The sequence below is a fragment of the Cygnus olor genome, chromosome 2 (assembly GCF_009769625.2).
Source record: "Cygnus olor isolate bCygOlo1 chromosome 2, bCygOlo1.pri.v2, whole genome shotgun sequence".
In the NCBI taxonomy this organism is placed as follows: Eukaryota; Metazoa; Chordata; class Aves; order Anseriformes; family Anatidae; genus Cygnus; species Cygnus olor.
In genome coordinates, this window is record NC_049170.1 from 146,088,873 (window position 1) to 146,106,338 (window position 17,466).

The 17,466-nt window shown below is 43.9% G+C and overlaps 1 protein-coding gene across 1 annotated transcript in view; it reads right to left on the reverse strand.

Moving 5' to 3' along the window:
• The window catches only part of EIF3H (eukaryotic translation initiation factor 3 subunit H), an 85,354-nt gene extending 70,266 nt beyond the window's left edge, over window positions 1–15,088 (reverse strand). The window contains exon 1 of the mRNA XM_040546928.1: window positions 14,928–15,088. Coding sequence (XP_040402862.1) covers window positions 14,928–15,047 — 120 coding nt within the window. The 5' untranslated portion in view covers window positions 15,048–15,088. The remainder of the gene's footprint in view (window positions 1–14,927) is intronic.
• Between the last annotated feature and the right edge of the window lie 2,378 nt (window positions 15,089–17,466).

Genomic DNA, 17,466 nt, shown 5'->3' on the forward strand with positions numbered 1-17,466 from the left:
ACTGCTGACCAGAGCTGAGCCAGTAAGTGATGTTGTTTTGTGCCTCTGTGAGAGCATATGTAAGACAGGGAAAAAAAACACTGAGCCACACAGCAGCTGGGAAAGTGAGAGGAGTGAGGAACAGCCTTGCAGGTGCCAAGGTCAGTGAAGAAGGAGGGGGAGAGGTGCTCCAGGCGCCGGAGCAGAAGTCCCCTGTGGCCTGTGGTGAGGACCATGGTGAAGCAGGCTGTCCCCCTGCAGCCCATGGAGTACCACGGTGGAGCAGGATTCCACGCTGCAGCCCGTGGAGGAGACCACGGTGAAGCAGGTGGACCTGCACTGACAGAGGCTGCGGCCTGTGGAAGACCCCTGCTGGAGCAGATTCCGGGCCAGACCTGCAGCCCGTGGAGAGGAGACCACGCAGGAGCAGGTGACCTGGCAGGAGCTGCTGCCCGTGGGGGATCCAGGTTGGAGCAGTTTGCTCCTGAGGGATGGACCCCGTGGTACGGACCCATATCTGGAGCAGTTCTTGAAGAGCTGCTGCCTGTGGGCAGCCCACGCCGGATCAGTTCAGCAAGGACTGCATCCCGTGGGAGGGACCCCACAGCACAGGGGACGAGAGTGACCAAGAAGGAGCAGCAGAGAATCAGTGCTATAGACTGTGAACATAACCCCCATTCCCCTGCGCCACTCGGGGGGGGAGGAGGTGGAAGAGGGTGGTTGGAGGGGAAGGTGCTTTTGGTTTCTTTCCTTTGTTTCTCACTTCTCTAGCTTGTTAGTAATAGGCAATAAATCTTACTATCTCCCTATGCTAAGTCTGTTTTGGCCATCATGATAATTACTGTGCGATCTCCCTGTCCTTATCTCAACCCTTGAGCCCTTTTCATCGTATTTTCTCCCCGTTCCTCTTTGAGGAGGGGGAGTGAGAGAGCGGTTGTGGTGGAGCTCGGCCGCCCACCCGAGTAAAACCGCCACAGCCACAGATTAAAAACCTCTCAGCAACACATTGCACTAGGTCGGGCTGGGATATTAACTTTCCCAGCAGCAGCCCATACAGTGCTGTGCTCTGCACTTGTAGCTAGAACAGCAGTGGTATCACACCAGGGTTGTGTCTGCTGCTGAGCAGTGCTGGCACCGCATCAGGACTCCCTCCTCCAGCCCCCCCCAGAGCCAGCAGGCTGGGGGTGGGCAAGAGGTGGGGAGGGGACATCGCCAGGGCAGCTGACCTAACCCAACCAAAGGGATATTCCATGCCATGTGGTGTCACACTCAACAATAAAAGGTGGGAACAGGGAAAGAGAGAGGAGGCTCTCGTTATGAAACCGTCTGTCCTCCCAAACAACTGCTGTGTGTATTAAGGCCCTGCTTCAGGGACGAACATCACTCTTTGATAGGAAGTAGAGAATTATATTTTTGGGTTTCCACATGACCTTTGCTTGTTTTCTCCCTCTTCCTTTCCCATTTAAATAAATTATCCTTATCTCAACCCATGAGACTTTTTTTTTTTTTTTTATTTCCAGCATACTTTCTTCTCCTCTTCTTTGTCGGAGGAGGGGCAGTGAGAGGTCAACTATGGTGGAGTTCAGCTGCCCAGCTGGGTAAAACCAGCACACACATTCACTGAAGACCACAAGGTTCAACTACTACCAGGCAATGCCCCAAATAAAACACCTAATAAGCATCCCCTCTTATAGTTGTTTTATTTCTCCATTTAGCAGGAACTAATTCCAAACTGCTGCAGTACAGGAGCTCGGGAACTTCCCTGCAAGCAAGAGGGGAAACGCACCCCAACAAAACCAGGTCTTCCTCTACAGCAGGTACAGCCTGCCTGCACCTTCCCACCTCCAGCCTTCCGAAGGTGGTGGCCACACAGAGCAAGTCAGGCTCACTGCAGGCACTGCCAGGTGAACTGACACCCACTTACTGGCAGCACACCCACCCGCTGCTCACACGTGTTAGCTTCTCATTCAGCTACTCACTCTTCAGAAACTGTAGGGATTTAAGACTATACAGCCTATAAAAAAAAGCTGCTTCGAATCATAAAAAAAGTGATTCTATTCAAAACCAGACGTATAACATGAAACAAAACGTTAGTTAGCATCTAGAAGTAAATCTGGTAAATATCTAAAACGTAAAATGAAAAAAAAATTGCTACTGACATAAACAGGTAGGTGGAATTTGGCTTGAACTGAAATAGTACAGACACGAAGTCTGCTTCTGTACAAATACAACATGAGAAGGGGAGATCGCTGGGTAGAGGCTTGTCAGTTTGTCACATGATGTGCCTTTTTTCAGCTCTCTCAGGAACTTGAGTCAATCAGCTAATGTCTTGTAGGCACCACAAAAGAGCTGTTTAAGTCATTCACTTACGTGCAAGTGAGCTGCTTGTTCCTGCAAGGGGAGGAAGTTAAACTGCAACACACCAAATGAGACAGTCATTAGACAGTGGAGAAAATAATAGTATAGTATTATCTACTATAATAGTAGAAACAAAAATACCAAATGTAAATCAAGGCATCTTTTAATTAATAGACCAGCCTCTTCCTGACTTCTTTGTCCCGCCACATTTTCATCTATCTTTTTTGACTGCACAATGGTGCGGGTTAACGACCATCCCCGTGCTTATGCACAGGCCATTAGTACACTTTAATTATTGCCTCAACATCAGTAAAAATGCACCATTACATCTGCGCATTCAAACTCTCCATCGCCCTGTTCACACGCTAGTGTAAGGCGTTCCTCTGCAATGCAAAGTTTCATAACAAATTTCACAGTACGTGGATCCAGCCTCATTTCCATGGAAACCACCGGGGCCACGGGCACTGCAGAATAACTTTCTTGTAGAAACATTTCTCTAACACAGCCCCAGGATTTCAATCGTGCGAGCAGCAGGGCATTAGATGTTATTACCACGCTGTTAGGAGGCAGCGAGAGGGCTGTAATAAGATAAACGGCCCAAATCCTACTAGTTACAAGTGGGACAGAGCGTTTCACCAGCACTACTTAGTGCATTATTTCTCCTATTTCACAAGATTCGCAGGGCTCTAATCTTTCGAAAGCTGAAAATTTAGCATTTTAGGTAACTTTTCTGAACTGCCACCACAGTTTAGACTCATTATTTTTAATGAATTCAATACACAACCCTCATTTTTAGGGTGAGAGCTGATGAACACGCTCCTGTAGAGCACACACAGAAATAGTAAAGGCAGGCACAGTTTCAAGGCTTTCTACTTGATATACCAGAGCCTTACGCTTATATTTCACCATACGAGCAATACGTATATATTCTGTGTATTAGTAAACTGCCATTGTTGAATTATTAGAGTGTTTATTGAACTAGCAGTGCATTTGCAAGCAGGTTTACTCTTAAGCATCAACTTCCAGCAGTTTCCCATTAAAAGATTTAAAGATGACAGCCACAAGCAGCAGCAGCAGCCAATTTTATTAATCAATATTTTCAATCAAACTGTGCAAAACTATTACGATTTTGAAGCTGAAGAGAAACTGCAAGAAAGTCACCCTTACCTATTTGGCCTTCAAAAACTAGTGGAATAGGGCAGAGCATGCTGGTTTTCACCACCAAATGATCCTTTGCAAAGTCCTTCATAACCTGCTCAACGCAACTGGAATACACGTACTGTTTGATAGTGTCTTAAAACACATGACCTCCACGTGCATTCAACAGATGTTTTCAAGTAGCCAGTAAAATCCCTACTGGACATGACTTGTATGACAATTTAATCATTTATAACCTTTTGTGCGACGTACTTTCCACATCCAAGCACTTACCCTTTTGGGCAAATGCTTGGTTATGTACTAAAGGACTGAGATAAAAAAAGACTGTCCTAGTAACAGGTAGCACAATCCTGAGAACAGAGACTGGACTGGGTCTCAGCTTTCCTGCGGACTTAAAACACAGAAGTGCAGGAGGAAAAAAGCCACCAAGAGTGAGCTATTGTTGGTAACCTTCAGCTTCCCCATCATTCAGAGAGCCTTGCTTTTGTACCTCCATCTGAACAAGGATGTGTGTAAACCACTTCCGAAGGAGCTCGTTTCTAATAATAGCTAACATTATTAATATTAGCAGTGAGATTAAACACCATTCTCATTTTCTCATCAGGAGAACCTACGGATAAGGTAGTATGGCCTTTTGTATTATCCCCAAACTGTGATATGATAGCTGAAGTAAACACTGTATGCCACCTTAAAATAATTTTAAAAGCTTTAAGACTGCCGATTTTCAGCATCAATAATGTAACAAAAAAATAATTGAGTGCTAAGTGCTCAGAACTCAGCCCTATGTTAACAAAGCAGGTTGCTTGTTGTCCTCAGATCTGCACATATAAAGAATACTGACAAAAAGCAACTTATACCTCCAACAAAGATCCTGAACACCAAACAGGCACTTGCTTAACACACAAAAAAAAAATATACGTGTCTATTACATACCACACAGATACAGGGCTCCCTGGAACAGGAAGGATGTACAGCAAGCAGACAGCAAAGCAGGATATAATGTTTAAGCAGAACAAGAGCAAAAATTGACAAGCTTTATCTGCTCAAAGCAACTTCCCAACCCTCCTTTTCCAGTAAACGACCAAATATTTATAACAGAAAATTAGCCTGTTATTGCATATACATGGCAAAATTCAGGTCCATCTTCAATCTCCAGTGAACAACAAGTCTTTCTTTATTAACTTTAGATTTAGCCATAAAAATGAATAAAATGCTTATCTGAAACAAGCATACACACACAAGTGATTCGAGAGTTTTCCTACGCTTATTCCTAAATAATCTTGTGCATGCATGTTACACAAGACATTATCAAGGTTAAATAACTTCTATTGTCTTTGTTTTGCATTCTTGATTTTAGATTATTGAATAATCCTACAAGACACTCACAAGACAACTACACAAGCATGAAATTTTCCAATTACACAAATATATTTACTTTCCATTAAGACAATACCATGTAACATGCAGTAACAATTGAACTGCTAAGCACTGTTGTTAAAGCAGATACGACATCTGTAATCTTAACACTTCCTGAAGATTTAAAAAAAGCAGCATGCTCAAACTGTGCCATCATTGAGAAGACATTTTGAGCATGCATGTAAACAAGGAAAAATAATATGCACAGGAATCATATCTAAAAAACATCTGTGGCAAAGAAAGATTAATAGGAAAGAAGCCAGCAACAAATTGAAAATACATTATCTTTTTTCAAAGACCAGAAAAACAAAATGACTTTTTCCTCTTCTTCCAAGATCTCTCAAAGTCTGTAAGATTTGTTTAAAGGGTAGAAGAAAAAATGCTATTACATAATAAGGCATAAAAGGCGTTCATTTTATACATACCACAAAAGGCCTTTCAGCATCTCTATCTGCTGCCAATGGCCTGCTGGATCTTAGATGTTACCCCGAACTATACAACGCTGCATGACAACTGCAAAGATCTCATTTTATTACAATAAAATGAAAACCAAAGGAACATGTTTAACAATACTTCAGTGTGCAAGAGGGCAACGTACTGCCTCAGCAATAAACCCTGCTACTGTCTCCTCTCCAGTCTTAGACGTCTCAGTCAAAACTAACACCTAAAATAAGACACAAAGGTAACGCTTACTAGCTCTTTTGTTTCTGATGTAACATTCCAATCATTAAAACACAGTGAATTATTTGAAAGATATTTGGTGGCAATATTCTCCTTACTATTAAAACAGCCCACTAGGTACCAAAAGAGCACATTACACTGTTTTCACGAGCTATGCATACACAAGTACAAGGCAAGAGAGGAGACTGATATGCACATAGCAGGAAGAGCAAATAACAAGGAGTTTGACTGTAAATGACAGTAGCACAGACGGCAACATATTATTTCTCCTTGCACACAGGGAAAAAAAGGCTGTTTTGAAATTATATTTTCCCTTCAAGTCTGAAGCCTAACACTGCTCAACACATTTAAACCACCTCCACGTTTAGATTAACTCCTTTTGTCAGCACACTAGTTTCACAGTGTGAAGTGATACCAGATGTTTTAGTTCTAAATGCCTCACTAGAGTATACTTACCATGACATTTAGGAGATGCTGAGTGCTCCGATGCGTTCTTACAAATCATTTAAAGTTTGTGCTTTGTTAGCAAGCATACCTGTTACCCATTGAGAAGAGACACTGAAATTTTAATCCTCAAACCACCTCAATGTAGGTGCTTTAGCCATTTTTAATTAAGAAATCTCAAAGAGGATAATGTCTATATTTAGGAGTGAGACTGATAGCAAGAGCAACAGTTTAGAATAAATAGAAGTCTCTTCCATGCTAGAAGAAACCACTCAGACCAAGGACTGGAGGAACGCTATGTTAGCTAAACAACAACAAAAAAAAAGATTGTTTGTTTTAAATAGAAACATGCCAACATAAAAAGGGGAATAAAGAACACACATAATATTCTTGGCACACTTCATTCAACTCTCTACCACTTTGATTTATACGGCTGTTACTGTGGTAACGGACAAAGCTAGCTATTGTGGTTTCACACTGGTAGGCAGCCAAGCACCACGCAGCCGCTCTCTCACTCCCCCTCCTCAGAAGGACGGTGAGAAAATACAACGAAAAACCTCATGGGCTGGGACAGGAGATCACTCACCAATTACCATCATGGCCGAAACAGACTCAGCATAAGGGAGATTAATTTGATTTATTGCCAATTAATAACAGACTAGAGCAGGGAAAATTAAAAGCAGACTAAAAACACCTTCCCCCTTGCCCCCCATTCATCATCTTCTACCTCCCCCTCAGTGGTGCAAGGGAATGGGGGCTGCGGTCAGTCCCTGACACTTCGCCTCCACCGCTCCCTCTCTGCCCCTGCTCCTCATGGGGTCCCTCCCACGGGATGCCGTCCTTCCCGAACTGAGCCACAGGCAGCAGCTCTTCAACAACTGCTCCCACACGGCTCCATCCCACGGGGTCCATCCCCCAGGAGCAAACTGCTCCAGCACGGGTCCCCCACGGGCGGCAGCTCCCCCCGGACCCCCTGCTCCTGCGTGGGCTCCTCTCCACGGGCTGCAGCTCCGGCCCGGGGCCTGCTCCTGCGGGGGCTCTCCATGGCCCGCAGCCTCCTCCAGGCCACATCCACCTGCTCCACCGGGGGCTCCTCCACGGGCTGCAGCGTGGAGATCTGCTCCGTGTGGGACCCATGGGCTGCAGGGGGACAGCCTGCTCCACCAGGGGCCTCTCCACAGGCCGCAGGGGAACTGCTGCTGTGTGCCGGGAGCACCTCCTGCCCTCCTGCTGCACTGACTTGGGGGCTGCAGGGCTGCTTCTCACTCCTCGCTCTCCCAGCTGCGCAGCCACAGCAGTTTTTTCCCTTTCTTCAATCTGCTGTCCCAGAGGCACAAACAACACCACTTACTGACTTGGCTCTGGCCAGCAGCAGGTCCTGTTGCAGCTGGCTCTGCTCTGACATGGGGCAGCTGCTGGGCTCCGCTCACAGAGGCCACCCCTGCAGCCCTACACTACCAAAACCTTGCCGTGTAAACCCAACATATTGACCCTTAAGGCCAACAAGTCAGACACTGTGGAATATTTTCCACAGAGTGCTACCAAAGTGTCACCAACAAACTTAGCCAGCTGGAGAACAAAGGGGTGAGGAAAAAAGCCTCCAAATTTCACTGGCACTTCCACTAAGCCTGAAAAAATTGAAGGTATATTCCAATGAGGTTCTTTCTAACTCGGTAGTACACATCAGTACTTTCCCTTCTGAATGGAAGGGCTCCTTATATGTCAGCAGTTCCCCTCTGGGTTATATTCATGCAATTCATCGTACCTAAATATTAATACAAAGTATGTGTGTATATATAATATGGAGATATGTAAAATCACCCAACCGATACCAAATGTTTGCATGTTCTCCGCCATTCATGTTTCCAGGAAGACATCCAGCTAGCGTTCAGTTCACACATTAACTCTCAGTCTCTATCTGATCTACATTTTAAGGTAAACAGGTCAAGGAAAAATCCAAGAGACCGAACTTCAATTTAAAATACCATTCGGACTTCTTTGGAAGGACGCAGAAAACAAGACGCAGCCTGAAGGACATGCAGTCCTAAAATCCCCTTCTATAGCTATGCAACGTCAGAGCACACATCCTGGGCACTTCTGCAAAGTCTTCAAGTGGGTAAGAAGAAAGGAAGAAACCAGAAGGAAAACTGGAAAAGCACAATATTCAAAACTTAAGAAAATGTCAAAGATTTTTAAGGCAATTCAATACTGGCTTCATTTATTATAAATTTTAAATGAAACATACTCAAATGCTACGGAAGTGTATTGCTTTCCTTCTGAGCATCTCAAAAGCTCTTATTAAAAAAATGTGTTTGAAGATGAATCTCAAAAACTAATTTCCAGTAAATGTAATCTTGTGTTTTCAGTTACTGTGATCAGACAAATCATCTTCAAGAGCCCCTTACCCCCGAAGCTATCTAGGCCTTCCTTATCAACAGCTGGGAATGTGATCCTGTTTATCATATACTTTCTGGACAAAAATGGCTGCTAATAAAAAAACAAGGTACAAGCAACTTAAATAAGATGACAGTGAGTAAAGTAACTATGGAAAAAACAGCCCAATAATTTTATTTTCTTTAAGGCAGACTCACAAGCTTTTATGTAGATTAGAAAATAAAAACAACAAACAGAACTCTTCGTAGCGCAGACAAGAATACAAACCATTAAGCACACTGCATCACCAAATCAGAGATAATGTAATGAAGCTTAAAGTAACAATCTTGGAGTAAATCAGTCAAATCTTGCATCTACACTATAGCCGCACTAGTGCGAATACAAAGCCTACAAGTATGTCTAGACGATGGTTAGAAGTTATGTTTTGGTCAATGTGTGTTTATATTTTATTTAACTAGACAAGGATATCTTAAGGTTTAGCTTGAGTTCTATGCAAATTTTTAAAAAGTGCCTCAATACATATTCAGAGAATTAAGTAGATAGAATGTTACCTGACACTGGAACATCGTCTGGAGTATTACTAGTGCCTCTACACTTCTTCGCCGAGTTTGATGGCCTGAAGATTCAGGCATGCCTCACCTGCTGTTATCCACAAAGGCTTCTGCCAAAAGCTCTGGTGATACTCACTAACTCCAGACTAGCAATTTGTTACTAGTATTAAGGTTTTCCACATTAACAGCTGCGAAGATAAAGGAACAGAATCCTACAGTAGTTTCGAGAAGTCTGTATAAGTTTTACTACTTCCTACAACACGTAAAATTTATGTACAATGGCCATAAATGTGAAAATGACTCCTACACAATGGTTTAATAAAAAAGGAAATATCATTCCTTTTAATGAAGTAATAACAGCAACTAGCATTTTAATGCATTATCGTGTTCTTATGGTTGTAATTACATTGCTACGCAAGAGCAATAAACGAGAAAACCTTATTGTCCAGTCAATAATGTCCTCCAAAAGTATTTCTGCATATAGTTTTTGAATGCATATGTACATTCAATAGAGGTTAGAAATAGATTTAAAAGTCATATACTGGTGTTTAAGGATTTAGTCGGTTGAGAAGCTGTTTTTCTGCAAAAACGATCTCTGCTGTTATTCATTTTATGTTTATTCCTGGAATATCCTCGCATAATGCAGGATATGCAAAAAATGGAACAGCTTCCCAATAACAATGTATTTCTGTGTGACCACTCTGAAGGTAAACGTGATAAATAAAAAGCACTTAGCTGGTCTGGCAGCCAGGACACTTGCCTTACTGAAAGACGCCCATTGCCCAACCCACAACTGTTATTTTTGCAGAAGGCGGCTTCCACATGCCCATTATCCCCATACTAGTGGTCAGACATGGCCCCCAGCCCACCACAGAGCAACTATGTTGTTTAATATTAGTTCGATTTCTACATGACGTCAGCTTTCGTGCTTATCTAGCAGAAATGTTATTCATCCTACCTGATCTCACGTCTCCAAGTGACACAGCAGCTCGTCCCTGTTTTTACAGCTTTACACCTTGCCCGACACCACCACTGAAATTGTGAGATGTGCAGAAATGCACAGAGGAGGCCCTTGGTGCAGTCTTAGTTGAACAGGATTAGAAGTTTCACGAAAAAAAGCATTCTAGAAAAGTCTCCAAACCTTGGTGGAAGTTCGGGATCTCTTATTAAAGCTACGGCACTTCCTGAAAAACTTAAAAACTGGACGATCTGTAAGCTTTTTCACGGAATGCCTGAAAGTTTCATTTTGTGTAAGCTTACCCAAGAGCGCAAGTTCACAAGATGAGGCTATGAAGCAATGGGAAACCAGCACGCAAACGAAGAAACACAGGGTCACCCAACAGCCTGCTACCAGCAGGAAAGCAACCTTATGCTGAGCCTGAATAATATTAACATGCATATGACAACTTTGTTGAAAACAAAACAAAAAAAAAAACGGGAATATTGCGAAAGCAAACGCTGAAGAGTTACCACAAACTCGAAACGAGGTTCCCCTGCAGTGATATGCCCTCCCTCCATGCAGTGATGCGCCCAAGTGGGACACGGGACTTCGTAACGACAGACTTGCTCCAGTTGCCCTCACAGTCACAGCGCAGCTGTTTTAGTGCCAGAGTTTGTCCTCTTTGCCTCATTTACTCACTTTGCTGTGTGAGATAAAGGATGCAAAGACCCTGCAGAGCAAACAGCTGGCACTCGCAGTTAAAGGCTATATTCTAGTGCACGTGTAAAAGACCCCAAATAAAAACCGCAAGAGCAAAACACTCATTCTGAGAAAGACTTGGAGTTTGAGATAACGAATCCTGCAAATGCAGTTCTTCACAATATTTTTATGACGGCTCTTATTTAAATGTCAAGAAAAACCAAAGTACTACCTTGATCATTAACCCAGTGGGCACAACAGTAACACAGCATTTCCTTGTCAACCTCTATTTCAAATTTTCACCTGAAGACAAGACAGTAACAGTATTCCAAAGAAACCAACATCCCATAAGTGTTCTTATACATCTGAAACCCTGCACGACACAGGAGTGTTTCATGGTATGGCCCTAACACTGAACACGAACAGAATTGCGCCGTGGAGATAATTTACCAAAAAGTCAGATCCCAAATGAGCACAGGACTTAACGAAGGAAGAAGAGGAAAGATGACGTTTGTTAGCATTAAGGAAACAAACGTGAAAATTTGGAAAAAATCAGAATCATTTAGGTTGGAAATGACCTTCAGGACCATCAAGTCCAGCCAACACATAACACTACAAGTCCCCCACTAAACCACATACCTAAGCACCACATCCACACATCTCTTATGTAGGTCACTTCATTGCACAGGTGAGTATTCATAAAACTGCCAGCTCTATTCAGCCAGCCCCAAAACCTCTTTCAATAAAGGAATCAGTATTACCAATATTCCAAAATTCATCAGCTTACAGCTTGAAGTTTACTGCACCTCATGGAAACAAAGAGTATCAGGTCAGTGAACCAAATCAGATTAATTACAGCAGCTGAACTCCAAAAATTCAGATCAGCACCCTCAAAGAATTTGAATGACTGCAATAACCAGAAGTCCAACAACACCTCTTCAGGGAAAAAAAAAAAAAGAAGAAAAACAAGCAAGTTCTGGCATTGCTTTACATTTATTTCAGATAGCACGTAATAATGACTACACCTCTGGGGTCAAATCATGAGTGACACCTGAGGTCTTTGCTACAAAGAGCCATCCACCCATGGAACTGAGAAGTTAGCAAGCTTATAAACACAGGAGAAATACAAGTTCCCAAGGTCAGGCACAACCTTCTCTACACTACACCCATAAATTCTGTCAGAAATACTCAAGTGTTCAAGCTCAAATATGGTGCTCGTGTACCCGCACATCATTATCTACACAAAAATTCAGAGGCCTCCAGCAAATGTGTTAAGCTACACATCACATTTGTGGGATTTGTTTCTGCTTCCCCATTCAGCAGGGAAAAAAGGGGTGGACAATCTGTCGAAGACAAGCAATTGGGAAGAAAGCCTTTGTCCTTTTCTTCCACGCATCCCTCCCTCCCTCATGCACCCCCCAGGTCTGTGCTTCCCTTCCTCCTCCACGCATGAAGCTTAGAAAAAGCATGTTATAATCCCTGCTCTCCATGAAGTGGCGAGCAGAGACAACATTGAATTATCTACAAGGGGTGAGACATCCCAGGTGTCTGGTCACAACCGCACCTCTTTCCATCCCTAAGCAATGCCCCTGCCATTAAAGGCAGTTACAACCAGCTGTGAAAGCAGCTGGACATCTAGAAGTGGCTGCCTGAGCAACCACCAGGCAGGTGACAGTGTGCACAAGTGCCAGAGCCGATCATAAATCTAGGCAATTTTTAGTCTTCGCAGGTCTGAGTTCTGTTTAACATCCCGTTCTCAAGTGGCAAAAGGTGATAACGAGGTGACCTTAACTCTGTCACAAAGAAAAACTACACCAAGTCTGCTCAAGGTAACAAAAACAGAATGAAATACTTTAGATCTCATCTTGCAGGAGAGTAGCTAGTCGTATGTAAGTATCGTTTGACGATTGAGTTCTCAGCTCTACTAGCAGAAAAGGGTACAGACTTGTGCTCTTCTCCTGCCTGTCAAGTTGCGAAGGCTGGAAAATTACGTTCACATTTCATTTCAGAAGCACCTTATAAAAAAAAAAGCACTCAGGTGCTTCATTCAAGTTATCGAGTGTCTATAATGTGACACCTACCTGAATCTTCCCAAACTTTTGTACTATTATTTTGTGGGGCACGCTAATAAAGCGCTAACATTTTTTAAAGTTATATGGACTTAGCCCATCTTAAAAGTCAGAATTTCACTGTTAGCTTTTACTTCCGCCGTGACAGTGGTTTTTAATTTCCTCTTGCGCTACCTGGAACAAAATTGCACGTGATCTAAATCCAAATGGCGCCACTGCATAATAGAATAAGGAAATAATCAGATTAAAACGAGAAAGAAGTTAACGACAAAATGCTCTACTTGTGCCTAATTTAAGAGGAAGCCAGAAAAGTAGGTTTTGCTGTGTGATTGTGTATTATGTTTTTTGTGTATTATGTTTTAAGGTAACATGCTGACATTTAGAACTTCTCCAGTACCAATATTCTTTTCTTTTACTTCACTGTTCCCCTGAAATCCGGCTTTCTGAAAGTACTTTCGTATTCTCACGCATACAAGAGACTGATGTGTCTTCCATTTCATACAAGTAAATCCAAACCAACCTGCGTGGTGTGCCTTCGCTTTCAAAGCGGCTCCATCCGACAGCATTACTGATGTCACCGCCAGGAGATGCGGCGCCAGCGGAGGGAAACAGACCACTGACTGCCTGACTCCCACCAATTCATCCCCAGTTTTGGCATGTAATTACTCTGGTCAAGGCTAATTAAGCGCCATTAGCTTGTGAGAGCACAGTTGAGACACTTAAACCAGTAGGAGGCTAGCAAAGTTTTAGCAGAATTTGAGTAGAACAATCTGAGGACTCGCAAAGGGAGCCACTTCAGTTACAAGGCAAGCAAATTTAGGCTTCCCTTCACCCCAGGCATCACAGCAGGTTGTGAATCTCACTGTTACCATCCCGAGAGAGCTCTGTGTAAGATCCATTGAGATCATCTGCAGGTGGAAGGGTGAAAGCTTCCCAGTGTTCTCAGTAAGCCACCTTCACCTCTAGACAAGAGACACCACCACAGCGTATCTGAGTAACAAACGAGGACAAGATTAAAAAAGAAAGCAAAAAGCATTCATGAACATGTGCTGGACAGTCAGAAGTAGACCACCAGGGCCACTCACAGCTCATTTGAGCAAACAGTAGTTCACAAAGCAGATCACACATGTGAGAGAGAACAGTTTTGAAACATCTGTTCTCTTTAGTTGAGATAGAGTCAAAAGAAATCAAGTTTAACAGTTATTATTAAACCCAGAATTGATTTTAAAAAAGTTTCTACACTCACAGAAATGGAATTAAAGGTGCCAGCCTGTGTTCTGCTTTTTTTCCCTCTAACGTTCCCTCAAACACGTTATCAAAAAGCTGCACACACACACTGGAGTCCGTCTGGTCCTAGCCTGCTACGAACAGCAGCAGCCCACCGTCAGTTACTGATTTTAGGACTAAACATAACAGCTGGTCAGTATTGGCTACCCCTTCGGATAAGCCACGTGCACCAATGCTGTAAACAACTGAACGCTGTACTGCAGAAATACTCTCAGCCATTACTTCAAATGTTCTCTTTCCAATCATAAGGACCTGTACAGAGAAATAAATCATTATTCATCTTCCCAAACGTTTATTAAACTGTAACTCTGGGATAACAAGGGGGTCTACCCCTAATTAATGCCCAGCAGGCTTTTCAATGTTGCCCCGAAATGATGAGCTGCTCTCATTACTATTATACCAACCCTCATTTGTGCTTCACCTACACAGTGCTCCATTGACACCTGGCAAAAATAATGAAGAAATAAACAATATTTATGCTCCTAAACGTCCAAGTAATTATTTTTTCTCCCCACTCTGTGATATTTCAGAGTACTGCCAACTGCAGAGATAGGAGCCAACACAGAGAGTGCCAGCAGCAAAACTGAGAACCAACTTTAGCAGACATTTCTGCTTAAGGTCTGCGTGGTCAATTCTACTAAAGAGTTTCACCAGAATAACTTCACTCTAACATTTTATATCGTACTAACAAAACACGGTAAGCTGTGGCCAGTCTGACAAAGAAGATTAAAGACACAAAGGGCGAAGAAACCCCCCACACACTCACCACCTCCCACACCTTCCCGCAGCGCTGGGTACGAAAGGAGGAAGCACAAAACGAGGGCTCTGGAGCAGAGGAGGGGAAGGGAGAAAGGCGAAAGGTGACAGCCGTGGAGGCGCCGCTGCCCTCCGGGAACGAGCCCGGCCCGCGAAGCCGCTGCTGCCCCCAGGACCCCCGGAGCGGGCACTCACCAGCCCGTCGATCTGCACTTGCTTCACGGCCGCGTCCCCGGCGGCGGCGGCCTTGCCTTTGCCCTTGGCGGCGCCGAAGCCGCCGCCGGCCGCGCCGGAGCCTTCCTTGCGTGCCGCCATCTTCGCCCAACCCCGGCCGGAAAGAGAAAACCGAAACACCGGTAGCGGGGCTTGAAGCCGCGGCGGTGCGCAGCGAAAAGGCTCCGGGCGGAAACACCTCTGGGGCGGGGGAGTGGGGCGCGCATGCGCCGTGTGGGAGGGCGCCGGGCTTCAGGCGTGCCCCGCCGCCATTTTGTGTCCCCCGGGCGGCGGGGGGCCGTGGGGGGCCGTGGGGCTGCCCCTTGGCTCTGGGCACCCGCCGGGCTCCGGGGATCCTCTGTGGGCACCCGGGGGGCTCGCAGCGCACCGCCGTGGGCAGCTCGGGGGCTGGGGGTGGCGTGGAGGCACCCCTGTGGTCCTGGCTGGGCAGGGGCTGCGCTGAGGGGGAAGGTGTGCAGCTAACGAGCTCGCTTGGTACGGGGGGGAAGCACCTCCGGGAGAAAAAGGGTTTGGTAGTGTAGGATTTTCGCTTTAAAAGTAGTAGAGTACTGCGAAGGTACTTGAATAGCTATCTTGAGCGTGAATAACAACCCGTGTTCTGAGGCAGGATACAAAAACATGACATTAGATACAAAGCCCTGAAATATCAATGTCTCACATTAGTCTCAAGAGAGGGTTTAAGTGATATATTAAAAGGCAAATGCTGCTTTTGATTTGCTTCCCCCCTCCCCTTCAACTACTCCAAACCCCACATTGAGTTGAAAAACTAAATTGTCTGAGAAAGGTAGGTGTACCAAGCACCTCAACGCTCTCCAGATGTTCTGCCGAGTATGTAACCTCATAAAAATCCACTGTGAACCTTTTCAATAGTGTGATTGACACTAACTTCTAACTGGGGAAAGGGAACATACCAACGCCAATACCAAAATTATCTGTATTTTCCGGCAGACAGGCCCAGCACTTGTCTGTTCCAATAAAATGGACTTAGCATCACAGAGAATGCTCCCTACCAGCTGCCCGCATGAGGGCTAGAACAGATTCAAGCAAAGAATCTCGTCTAATAAACATACCCATCGGGGAAATCAAAACCTAAATGCCACTGATATCACTGACAAGATCTGTATTGACTACAACAACAGACGTAGATGCCTGGCTTAGCCATGAACACCTCACAATAGATGGCTAAAGATTGGTGAGATGAAGCCCACTTCAGATTTCCCATCGGGGGATATCCATTAAGTGGAGTTTGAGCGTGAAGTTTAGAATTTGCAGCATCAAGGAGGTCAAATGTGCCCCAAAGAGACTTAAGTGTGCATGTGCAGCAGGATTAGGGTGCTGTTCTGAAAAAAAAAATCCTTCGCACAAGGGCTGATGCAATACCAACACAGAGTTTCACAGTGGTGTTCCGTGGCCAATGAGCTCTACCATCGTGTAGGTGTTGCAAATTGGAGTCCTACCCTTAGCAGCTTTCCATGACTGTTGCACACCCACTGGCATTGCCTTTTGAAGTTTTTCTAGAGAACAAAGTCGCTTGATTCAATATTAATACTTCACGGTGCTGTTATATATGCATGCATATCCAGATTTAATTTACAAATATGATCAAACAGCTTTAATTAAAGAAAACTAAGATTAAGAGGCAATATTATGATAATGTAGTGGTTCTCAACTCCAGCCTTCGGACTCCTGGAGATCTGTGGGCTACTTCAAAGATGTTGGTGAAAGGTACTTACAAAGAAAAAACACGCAAATGCTTTTTATCGGTATATCGGTAAACACACAGTGCTTTACCACCGGCAAATTCCTAGGGATCTGAAAAGGAAATGAAAACCCCTTGTATAACATAAATGTGACTCATTATTCATGCCTATCAGTTTTTAAACAAAAAGTCCACATAATTAAAAAAAATAGTATCTACAGCACAGAACATCAGCATGTTCAAAGCCGTTGCTGTGGGCACATAAAATAGCCGTATTCTATGGACTTGCACAGGGCTCTCATTATTTAGTGCACTGCCAGAACAGTTCAATCAATTTAGTTAATTATGATTAACATGAAAAATGAAACAAAAATATCAACTTCCTACTATATAGAACTCATCACGTCACTGGAGGCAAGAGGTCATAGAAAATTTCACCATTTAAAATACTCATTTTTTGAAAAAGAGGACATAAAAAGGATGTCAAACTGAAAAAAAAAAAAATGAGTAGCATCGCCCAAGCTACTCAGGAAAACCACAAACATAAGATTTCCATCACAAAATAGTTTAGAAAACTCAAGCGGTGCCCAAACTCCATTGGTCATTTTTAAATGATAGTCTAAGTCAGAAGGCAGATGGAACCAAACAAAGCCCTTTTATTCCTCACTCCTGCCTAAGAACCTTGATATAAGTCAGATGTGTCATCTCCCTCCACGGCATCGCTGCACCATATCAGTGCAATGAGCAGAAGGAGCGCTGCTAAATGGAAATTATCTGATTAAGGCTTCAAAGATGTAATCC